This window comes from Etheostoma cragini, chromosome 17 (genome assembly GCF_013103735.1).
Source record: "Etheostoma cragini isolate CJK2018 chromosome 17, CSU_Ecrag_1.0, whole genome shotgun sequence".
Classification (NCBI taxonomy): domain Eukaryota; kingdom Metazoa; phylum Chordata; class Actinopteri; order Perciformes; family Percidae; genus Etheostoma; species Etheostoma cragini.
This window is the reverse complement of record NC_048423.1, coordinates 20,174,836-20,186,006: the sequence shown is the minus strand read 5'-3', so window position 1 is coordinate 20,186,006 and position 11,171 is coordinate 20,174,836. Positions and strand designations below refer to the sequence as shown.

Below are 11,171 nucleotides of genomic sequence, written 5' to 3'. Positions count from 1 at the left end.
GAACAATAGTGTGGTCTAGGCCTAGGCCTGTATGTAAAGTGTCTTGAGAAAACTCTTATGATTTGATACTAAATCATAAATTAAATTATATTGAATTAAATTGGATTCGATATTTGTTGCAGCCATACTTACTAGAATTCCTGGTTTGTAGCTTTAAGACCTCCTCCCGCTGCTTTGTTGCACTAATCACCCCTCATACAGAAACACGCATCATCGTTCCTGATCTGGAATTTCCCCTTTTTCTGCCATTTAAAAGCTTCCCAATGAGGGCAACGTGAGCCCAGCGCGCTTCAAACTGAAATACGAGGTTCAGGACAAGATTATGTAGCATTTTGTGCAAAAAAAGAGGACAATAGAAGAGAGCAGGTGTTGCATGTTTTTTTAAATGGGAAATCTGTTGGGCAGCTGGCGTTTCAAGGAGCCGAGCACCGTTGAGGAATGCGACTCGACGTGGGGGTCGGAGTCCGAGAGCGACGAGCCGGCGGCGGCTGAAGATGACAGCTGCATCGCCGACCCTGTCAACCCGGTGGAGAGCGACCGGTGCGCCGGAGACACGTCCCCGCAGGTACAGTGAAGGTTTATTAGAGTGACACAATGTGGGGCGGAACCGCGACACGGTGCCGTAGCGTGTGTGTCACCGGCAGCGTACATTATAGACAAGGCCAGGACACAGAAAGGGCAACCGCTAACCCCACGCTGCTGTCCTGATGAGGCGAGCATACAGCTTTCGCTAAATGGCATTAAAATATGTCAACTTTATACAACCGTGTTTATATGCAAAGATATGCACTCACACAATGTGAACTTTACTAACTACTTACGTTGTGGCATGTAATCCACCAAGCAGCACTGTTACACCCACTCTCTTGCCAAGATACACACTAAGTGATGGGTGGCAACGAACCACTCAAAGGTGATATCAAATTTGAGATGAATTGATGCAAGTGGGTTATAATCTTAACGAATTTGATTTAGTATTCCATTTATTTTATATAGCCTACTGTATGATGCTGTATGCCAACAGCACAATGGGATGATGATGATGATGATAATGATGATATCTCCAAATAAGTGTTTTTACTACCTACTGTAGGTACTTAATTATCAAAGATAGTTGGTTATTCCCAATATTGCTTTTCCTATTGCAGTTATACTGTCTGCCTGCTGGTTTATAAAGGAAATAAAATACATTCATTAGAGTCTCATGGTTATGTTCGTTATATCCTTTCTAAGAACATTTGACAGGGAGGTTGTTGGTTGCGGTTAGTAACTTCACCCTGTTTCAGAATATTAAAACTTATTTGAGAAATTGTAATTCACCAAATCACCCTTGGTTAGATATTATTGTAATCAGACTTCTCATCATTTTTGCCATGATAATAATCATGGCAAAATTTAATTTATCTGAAGGGTATTTCTCAAAAGTTAGAATGCAGTGTGCTGATGTAATGTTTTGTATTTCATGATCCGGTTAAAATCACAAAATCCAAATGCATGGCTTTAAAAAGACACTCAAATTAAGGAAGTACACGAAGTACAGTACAGTGTACTTGTGAGTACAGTGAATCATTGATAATTTTTGGTACAATTAAAAGGTTTTTGTTTTTTTAACCAATGATTCACCTAAATATTTTCCTTCTATATGGCACTGCTACATAATATCAGTTTCCAGCAAAACAGAGAAAATGCAGAAAATGTTCTTTTTACAAATGCAATACATTTCAGACTGATGGATTGACTGACATCTTTGGTTTTTGTTAAAGAAGGAAAAGAAAATCGCGATACTTACTGTTAATAGAGGTGGGAATCATCAGACGCCTCCTGATACGATATCATCACGATACTCATGCCACAATACGATATTATTGCGATTTTTAACATATTGCCAAATTCTGCGATATATATTGCAATTTATAATCTTTTTCCTTACTCCGAATTTTCCCAATTTCAAATCATGTCCCAAAAAAGGAAACCTTGTGTTTTATCTCAAAAGATACATTTCTCTGTTTGTTCATCTCACATCAGTGTTATTGCTGCAAAAAGCGATTTGTCCAGCAGACAAACTGACGAACACATCATCCAACACAAGATCCATACTTGGCGCTTGTGTATAAATACAGTACTGCCACTGAAAATATCGCAATACTATGCTGTATTGAATTTTTCCCCCCACCCCTATACTCAGTACTATCAAATCGCAATACTTCTACAATCCCGAACAAATCGAATAGGCACGCATGTATCGTGAAATAATCGAATCGGGCAAAAGCATATTGTCCCAGCCCTAGTTAACAGATTGGCGAGTATATGGTGTCTGGATCTAGTTAGCTGTAACAGGATTAGGCCCAGTGTAACACTGCATGTGTTTGTGACCAGTGGCAGTTAGCATGACCCAGATTTAATTTGGGAATCAGATCTAGTTCCTAGCAGCCTCCTGTAGCGACTGCACAGCAGCGCTGATGTCACTTGTCCTCCTTCGCAAGAAAAAGAAATGGATGGTGACAGCCCTCGACTTCAAAAGCAAAGTCAGTGCTTTTCATTGAGCTGAATGGCCGATGTTAAAACACGGGATGTTTTGGTTACAGATGTGCATTTGAACTGAGCCTCTCTTTTTTTTCTCTTCTTTCTCTCTTTCTTTCTTTCAGCTGACAGAATCTCCGGAGTCTGTTCAAAAGATGAAGAGAAGTTTCTACGCTGCTAGGGACCTCTACAAATACCGACATAGCTATCCGGTACGTGAACAGACACACACACACACACACACACACACACACACACACACACACACGTGTAAAATGCATTTGAGATCTCTGTTTAACCCTTTGAACTGTGCAATAGATCCTAAAATTCCTTAAACTATGTAAATACCGTGCATATCCACACTCCTTATATTTCTTTATTTATATTTCTACTCTGATATTTTTATACTTTGTGCAACTGTAACACAGAATTTCCCTTCAATAAAGGGATGATTAAAGATCTCTAACGGTTGGTTTCCGCATGATGAAATTTCGGTTCGCTCTCATTGAGATTGAACGGAGATAAAATTTGCCCCGACGAGGGAAGCGAAACAAAGTTGACAAAAATGTACCTTTATTCAACTGAGGGCCACTGGAGAACCAATCAGGTGTTTGTGTTTGGAGGCAGGAGTTACAAAAAATGTCAGACCAACACTTGTAACACCATGTAACGACATGGTTGTCAAACAGGAGTTATCTCAGGATGCTCTGCGGGTAGAGTAGGTCCAGACCCCACTATGATCCACAGACACCCAACAATTCCCCCCCCAACAGTCGGACAGGCACTGACTCTTGGCGAGCCACCATCTGCCGCTGCCAGTTAGGACACAGAGACACTGATACAGATATACACATATGGAGAAACATGATTCATAATAATTATAGTAGATGGTATGATGGGCAGTGTCAATTCTAGTACCAAAAGGTAAAAAGTAAATAAAGAACTAGTAACCCCTAACCCACTAGTAGCAGTGCAGGGCGTAGCAGGGCGTAGAGCAGGACCACGGCAGCAGCTGCAACCTCGATCCAGGTGGCACACCAATCCAATAATTTTTATTTTAGAATTTTGACTTTAAACTCAGAACTCAAGTACATTTTTTTCACAAATGGCCCTAATCCTCTTCTGTAGAAATACAATGCACAGTAGCCTTCTTTATATACTGTATTTTTCTGTGTGTGTTTGTAGAACTACAGAAAGTCCTGGCAACCCAACGAGTATCGTAACCTTCGCTTCTACCTGAACAAGATCCCTCTTGTACCTGATGGTAAGATCATACACACACACACACACACACACACACACACACACACACACACACACACACACAGAGCACACAGCATACAGCACACAGCACACAGATCTCATACCACTGTGGAGAGAAGAAATGTTGGCTTTGGGCTTAGTGAGTTTTATTTGGCTAAAGGTCATGTTTAACTGGGAAAGACCAGTAGATTAGTGGACTGATCTAATGTTTAAATACGTTTACTTTTTTACACACACACACACACACACACACACACACACACACACACACACACACACACACACACACACACGCACAAAATGACAGCTACTAAGCCCCTGTCTCTTCTCAGGTATCTATATAGAGGAGATTCTGACTAAGTGGAGAGGCGACTATGACAAACTGGAGCACAATCACACCTACATTCAGTGGTGAGACCAGATTTCCTGTCTATATTAATTTCCATTTACCTTATGTGTAATTGCCAAAGTCCTCTGAAGTGAATGGATTATTTTTGTATGGTATAGAACTACAGTAACAGACTGTCCAGTTGTTATATAAATATGACTAGAAATTAAGTGTGGATTTCATCAGCTGTGCGTTTTCACCGTAACCTACTTAAGCACCTGATGTTTATGCGTAATGACGTCACATGCTGTTTTGCGATCGAATTGGTAAATCAAATTGATTTTAGACATTTTAAAGTTGTTTTTCTTCATTTTTGCACTGAATCACACAACATTCAAGCAAACATTTGCAGACAATGTTTTCTAGACAAAATGGATCGCGCTGTCTACCATCACATGATCAATATTACACAAGTTGTAACAGTGCGTATGTGCCAGCTCATAGCGGCATTTCAAGCTTTAATAAGAAAACAACAATGCTATCAACACATTGCTATGACAATGCAGATAAAACTTGGATTTTATTTTCCCTCCGGCACCGCTGCGAGACAATGTCTCGCTGCTTGAGCATCTTCCATTTACTCCGGAGGACGTCCCACCGCTTGTTGTAACCTTTCTCGGCCATTTCCTTCGCGAGTTCCTGATAAATTGAATTCTAAAAGTCTCCTCGTCCGTCCACTTCCATCTGTCTTTGTTGACACCCGCCATGTGTGCCGACAGAGAGGAAATACTGGGCGTGAATTAACTAAATCTTTTTGTGGCGGGTTGCAAACATAAAAGGACTTAAAACTTAATTGCAATTCATTATATATTTGGCAAATAACATTTCCATCAGCGTTTATTGCATAAGCCGTATATCAATCAAAATAAAATCTGATGAGACCGAATGTATTTCCTTTGAGTCGTTATTCATGAAATTCCATAAAATGTTATTGTTTCCATAAGGCATTTCTCATTCAATATCACTTAATTCAGATAAAACGGTGGGGGGGGCAGGAAAAGTTAACTCTCTCCTTAATTTCGTGTTGTTTATGGAGAAGGAGAACCAGGAAACAGTGTTGGGATGGATGCTTACAAACGTATTCTGTTACAGAATACATGCCCAAAAATGTACTTTGTAACATATTCCGTTAAGTTACTCAATCTGAATGTAATGTATTCTAAATTATTGTTTTACTTTCATGTTGAATTGCATTTATAAGTGGAGGAATGCAGCCATCAAATACTGCTTACTAAAAATGCCTATCCTGGTGTGTTCTTCTGATCCAACTAGCTGAATGTGTACATGAACAAGCAGATAGATGTTTGTATTTGTAGTCCCGAACTGCATAGCCTACCCACTCTTCCTAACCACAAGCTAATTTTAGCTATTTTTGCAACTTATCTTTGTACCCCGCAACTTCATTGCAACAAACGTATGAAAGACAGCAGATTTTAACAAAAAGCTCCCGCAAAATCTGGCACAATGGGCCGCAACAATCTAAAAAAAACGCCCCGAAATCCTGGACGGACTGCTTTATAGTAGAAAATCAAGCTTTACACCAAACGTTTGAGACACCTGGAGCACACCCCAACTCTAGCAAAACTCTCAGGAGAATATTCCGATGTTGGAAATTTGCCTGAGACCGCGGAATCGCTTGAAAAGTTGGGATTCATTTCTCAAGAGCAATTTTTGAAGGGGGCACAAGGAACACAGCCAAGATTGTGCTTCTATAGTATATTTGTGTTTGTGAAACTCCAGTAAGCTGTCTTGCAAAGCTATATTAATAACTTTAAACATTGGATGAAGTGATTCTTTTCTCTAATATAGATTATGCTGAACTCAGGACTGAGCCCCCTAGCTAGCTAACTAACTAGCCAGCTAGCCAATTAATTAGTAACATGTAAGAGCTCAATGTTACATTCATACACTCTCGCCAGATAAGGAACCATGTGTGGTGAGAGAGAGTGGAGCAAATATACCAACCTCAGCATATGGCTGCTAAATAGTGCTAATTGTGAACCCTGCTATTACAGTGTTGGACCTGTAAAATAGTGGTCCTAACTTTCTATGTTACGCTGACAACAGTAGAAAATTATTAAGAATGCTTGTGTGTTTTCATAATTTTCATTTGATCTTGAGTTTTTGATTCCTTGTCTTTGTGGCAGGCTGTTTCCGTTAAGAGAACAAGGGCTCAACTTCTACGCACATGAACTGACTCAGGAGGAGATCAAAGTAAGACACACATTAACACATAATATATACATATTATTATTATTATTATTATTATTATTCTTATTATTATCATTATTATTATTACATACATATAGACCTGAGAGTGGCCTGCTGCATGTCTGATCTGTTTTTGTACTTCCCGATTGTGAGTGTTCGCCATGGTTGAGTGATAAAGTACATCTTTCATTCAAGCAATAAATTGAAAACATGAGGGATATTTTTACATTTGAAATAACAGTGTGCTCTAAGTTGTTGCACTTAAGAAAATTGGTGCATTCCCTGCATGAAGCTATTACACAAATCACTCAAATGGGCCAAAACAGTATAAAGCCTACTTTAAGAATGCTAAACCACTCAGATGTTTGTGTCCCACATGTATTTGTTCAAGTTTTTTTCTGAAATTAATTATTTATAATCCCATTGCTAATGAGTGCAAATGTGTCCCTCATAGGGATGGAACGATGCATTGTGAGTCGATTAAAAAGTGATATAAATGTTAAACCTTTTGAGATTAAACATGAATTACGATGAATTTGTAAACAGCCTCGGGCGTAGTTCACTTTGGATTTTAAATTTCTTTGTTTATGTATTTGAAGAGATTTTTTGTATTTATGTAGTTATTTTGATTTTTTAGGTTTTAAACATCTAATTATATAAAAGAAAATGTAAAACTTTTGCTGTTTAAGATAAAATACAATTTCATTTGCACTTTTGATGTTTTCCACAGTTTATGAAGGCATAGTTTTCAGTCACAGCTCAAAACGTGAAAAAAAACGTACCTTGAACTTTAAATTGGGAATTGTATTGAGTGAGTTGAGTGTATTATTATTATTATTAATATTATTGTTATTATTATTATTATTATTGCATCCCTAGTCTCTGACCAAATTCAGATGTGGTGCGACAATGGTGTCCTTAGACGTAGATTGTATGTCCTTCTGCTTCATCTGATTAACTAAAATGCTAATGTTAATTAGAACTGTAACAATTATTACATCATTATTACTAAGTGTGTTATTTTTTTTTTTATAATCGTAGTTTCTTTGTTCAACCGCAATTATTTGCTAACATTAGCTAAGTTCTTAAGGGATGTGGCTTGGAATTGTTGTTTTTATTTAGATATGCCAAATTGTAATTATAAAAGTTATTATTAGTCAGATTACAAAAAAATATTTTTTTTAATTATTATTTAATTTGTTAGTTGTGTGACCCCACACAAAAATGACAAGACGAGCCACAGTTATGGCTGGCCAATATATGGATGTTGTAGCGATATTGTGATATGAGACCAGATATCGTCTTAGATTTTGGATGTATGGTAATATCGTAATATGGTAAGAGTTGTCTTTACCTGGTTTTACAGGTGGAATTATAGTTACACTTACCAGACTTTTCTATTATTAACATTTACCCACGGTCATTAAATCATTTCTGGAGAATATTTATCAAAAATCTCATTGCGTAAATAAAATTTGTTAAAGCACCAATAGTCCACGCTACAATATTATCACAATATCGACATCAAGGTATTTGGCCAAGAATATCGTGATATTTGACTTTCTCTATATCGCACGCTGTAGCCATAGTTAGGGTACATGTTCTATGATAATTAAGAAGCGTATTTTACTTCATAGGCGGTGTATTTGTGTTATTACCTTATCTGGGTCACACGATGTAACTTAAAGATGTTTCCTGGGATTACATTCTTTCAAACAAGTGATGAATAAATAAAGGTTTTGTTAATTTGATGGGTGTAATTGACAGCTCTAATGTTACTGCCAAACAAAAGGTGGCGTCCCGCTGGTCTTTGATCTGCTGTGTTTGATCCCATCAGGAATTCCAAAGCACTCGGGAAGCTAAGCGCAGGTTCCTGGCGGCCTATTCCCTGATGTTGGACTTCTACGGCATCAAACTGCTGGATAAGAGTGGTAATGTTGCCCGCGCTTCCAACTGGCTGGAGCGTTTCCAGCACCTAAATGAGTGAGAACACACACACACACACACACACACACACACACTGGGCTGAACGACATAATGGAAAAAAATCTAATTTTGATCTTTCTCCCAGATATTGCGATAACGATTTAATTAGCGATTATTATTTTTTAAAGTTTTGCTGAAGTTCCTTTTGTCTGTGTAGATATCACTTGTTATGAATCATCATAACACAAGACACCATCAAAACTGCTCCATATTGTTATGCGAGAAACTGATATGAAATTCCTGTGTGATTTCACCAACGTTCCAAGTTATTTTACATTATTCCAGCCTTTGTCTTATAAAAAACAGTAAATGTAAAACTAAAAAGAGGAATACATATTGTTACACCGTATGTTACATGAAACATTCAACCAAATATTGTACATGCGTTTTATTGCAGCCTTAAGTCGTGATTTCGATTTGAAAACATTTCATTGTTTAGTCCTACACACACACACACACACAGTCACACACTAGCAAGAAATTGTGTGAACTATTGCTCGGTTGCCACCAAGGTTATTGTAGTTTTGCCTTTTTCAAACTATACACATCTACGGCAAATGCATTGGTCGGAAAGATAATTTATTTGCTCTCAAAGACGAAAACTAAGGACATCTACTCGATTTTGTGTTGTTTTAGTTTTGCAAACAGACATTGCAGTTTTAGTTTAGTTATTGTTTTTTTTTGTAATGCCTTGTTTTTATTATTTTTATTTCAGTTAACAATGTTTTTTCCCACCTAGTTCTTGTTATTTTGTTCATTTTCATCACTGATGTTAACCTTGGTTGCCACTTACTGCTTTTTTAGCCCTTAAGTGAGGCGGCCAAATGTTTTCAGTCAACAAACAGATGGTTAAAGGATCCTTTAAAGGCTGGTTTCTTTTTCTTTCCCGACGGTTTCATGGCCTGAGAGTGGTCATTAATTGTAGCTTTTGCCAAAACCTCCCCTCAGTGTCACACGTTAGGGTGTGTGCTTTTAATATAAGTGTTTGTTTCTCCTCAACGCTTCTACTATAACCTCCTCAAGTTGGAAACCTCCTCAAAAACCTTAGCATCTGATGCTAATTGTCACCATTACCAAACCTAATGAAAACAAACAAAGTCTAGACCATTAAGCAGCTGCTCCGTACGATTGTATTCCCTTTTTCTGCTTTTAATGTCCCCTCCAACGTGTCCAACAGCTTTTGGATCTGGTACACTGTGGTTTCTAGATGGCCCTTCAGTGTTTCCCACAGGGTGAGAATTGACTTGTGGTGGAGCGTGGCACAGGATGTGATGGCGCGGCGCGTGATGGCCGGGTTCAGTAATCAACTAGTCAAACAAGGGTTTATCAACTTTTTTTTTTTTTTAATATATAGGAACTACATTACATTAACCCAGAGCGGTAGCCATTTTTAAAAAAGGTTTTTGAAACTATAACTATTTTGCACTCTTTTTTTTATTTTTTATTTTATGCGCAAATTGAAAATGAGCACACAAACAGGTTGGTTGACAAGTCACAGTAAGTGTTGGGAAGGATGCTTTCAAACGTATGCTTTGTTCTTTTTGAAGGTCCCAGCACAACTACCTGCGCATCACCCGCATCCTGAAGTCCCTGGGCGAGCTGGGCTACGAGGCCTTCAAGGCCCCACTGGTCCGTCTGTTCCTGGAGGAGTCGCTGTGCCGCAACACCCTTCCCAACATGCAGCACAGCATCCTCGAGTACTTTGTCTACACCATCCGCCTGCCGGCCACACGCAGACGCCTGCTCCGCTACGCCCGCCAGCACTACAGGCCGGCCCACGCCTTCCTCTGGGGACCAGCGCCCAAACAGCGAGGGGGGGGTGTTGGTGTCGGAGGCAGCGGAGGCGCTGGGAGTAGTGGGATCAGAGCACCTGCTCCAACACCAGAGCAACACAGGAGGGGGGAGGAGAGCACCAGCTCCCCATCTGCAAATAGCAGGGTGGTTGTGTCTTCCCATGATGCCATGCTGTGCCCGGACCTGGCTGCAGGAGTGCCACAGGGCCGCACAGGACTCGCTTTGAATACGGCTGAACTGGAGGGAGCGCTGATGATGGCGGGAAGGAGAGGAGAGAGGAACGAGTACAATGAGGTCGTCCCTTTGTAGGGGGGTGGGCTTTGGTTGTTATTTACTTATTGGCAGTCGGTGCAGTTGTTCATTGTTCCAGAACTTTATTCTTAGCAGAGTTACGAAGCTTCTGGACGCTGAAGCCTAGGGGCACACTAGGGATGTAACGATTCAACTTACGATTCGATTCACAATTTTAAGTTGAAGGTACAATTACTAACCAAATGAGCTGCAGCCTGAATGAATGAAAAACATTCCTTTAAGTTTATAAACTGCAAAACAACAGATGTGTCCTTATCAAAAGTGAAAAAACTGAAATTGATTTTTTTAAATCTTTAATCACAAAAATGTACTAAAAAATGAATAATTAGATTTCTTAAACAAACCCCACCATCAGAAGATCTAAATAAATAGAAAAAAGAGCTGTTCAAATAAATCAACTAAGAAGACGTAGTGACGTCTCAAGTCAAACAAGTGGAATCAAAAATAGATCACGCCCTAATCGCGATTAATTTTTTTATCCCACATTTCTATTGTTTTTTTTTTAACCACGTTACGCTGCATCGCTACATCCCTGGTGAAGTGGTAGTAATAGTAACACATTCATAAAGTCTGACAAATGTGTCATTAGAATTAATTCAGGTTAAGGGCTTACTATAAACAGCTAGGATGTTATTTCGTGGCTGATGAAGGTGTCTCCTCCGTACAGAATTTGGGATGGGACCGGGGGTTGGAGGGG

The 11,171-nt window shown here is 39.2% G+C and overlaps 1 protein-coding gene across 1 annotated transcript; it reads left to right on the top strand.

Annotated features, from left to right (window-relative positions):
• Positions 1-211: 211 nt before the first annotated feature.
• On the top strand, positions 212-11,163 carry ogfrl1 (opioid growth factor receptor-like 1). Its single transcript, XM_034898290.1, has 7 exons — positions 212-565; positions 2,646-2,732; positions 3,706-3,784; positions 4,116-4,194; positions 6,319-6,385; positions 8,220-8,365; positions 9,916-11,163. Exons 1-7 carry the CDS (start codon positions 386-388, stop codon positions 10,469-10,471), a joined length of 1,194 nt encoding a protein of 397 aa, XP_034754181.1. The 5' UTR covers positions 212-385; the 3' UTR covers positions 10,472-11,163.
• The last annotated feature ends 8 nt before the right edge of the window (positions 11,164-11,171 follow it).

What these genes read in the sequence shown, in the direction of transcription:
- ogfrl1 (XM_034898290.1), top strand. Translation starts at nt 386, where the DNA reads ATGGGAAATCTGTTGGGCAGCTGGCGTTTCAAGGAGCCGAGCACCGTT. An exon ending in AATACCGACATAGCTATCCG is followed by an intron (nt 2,733 to 3,705) that starts GTACGTGAACAG and finishes GTGTGTTTGTAG; the next exon opens with AACTACAGAAAGTCCTGGCA. An exon ending in GATCCCTCTTGTACCTGATG is followed by an intron (nt 3,785 to 4,115) that starts GTAAGATCATAC and finishes GTCTCTTCTCAG; the next exon opens with GTATCTATATAGAGGAGATT.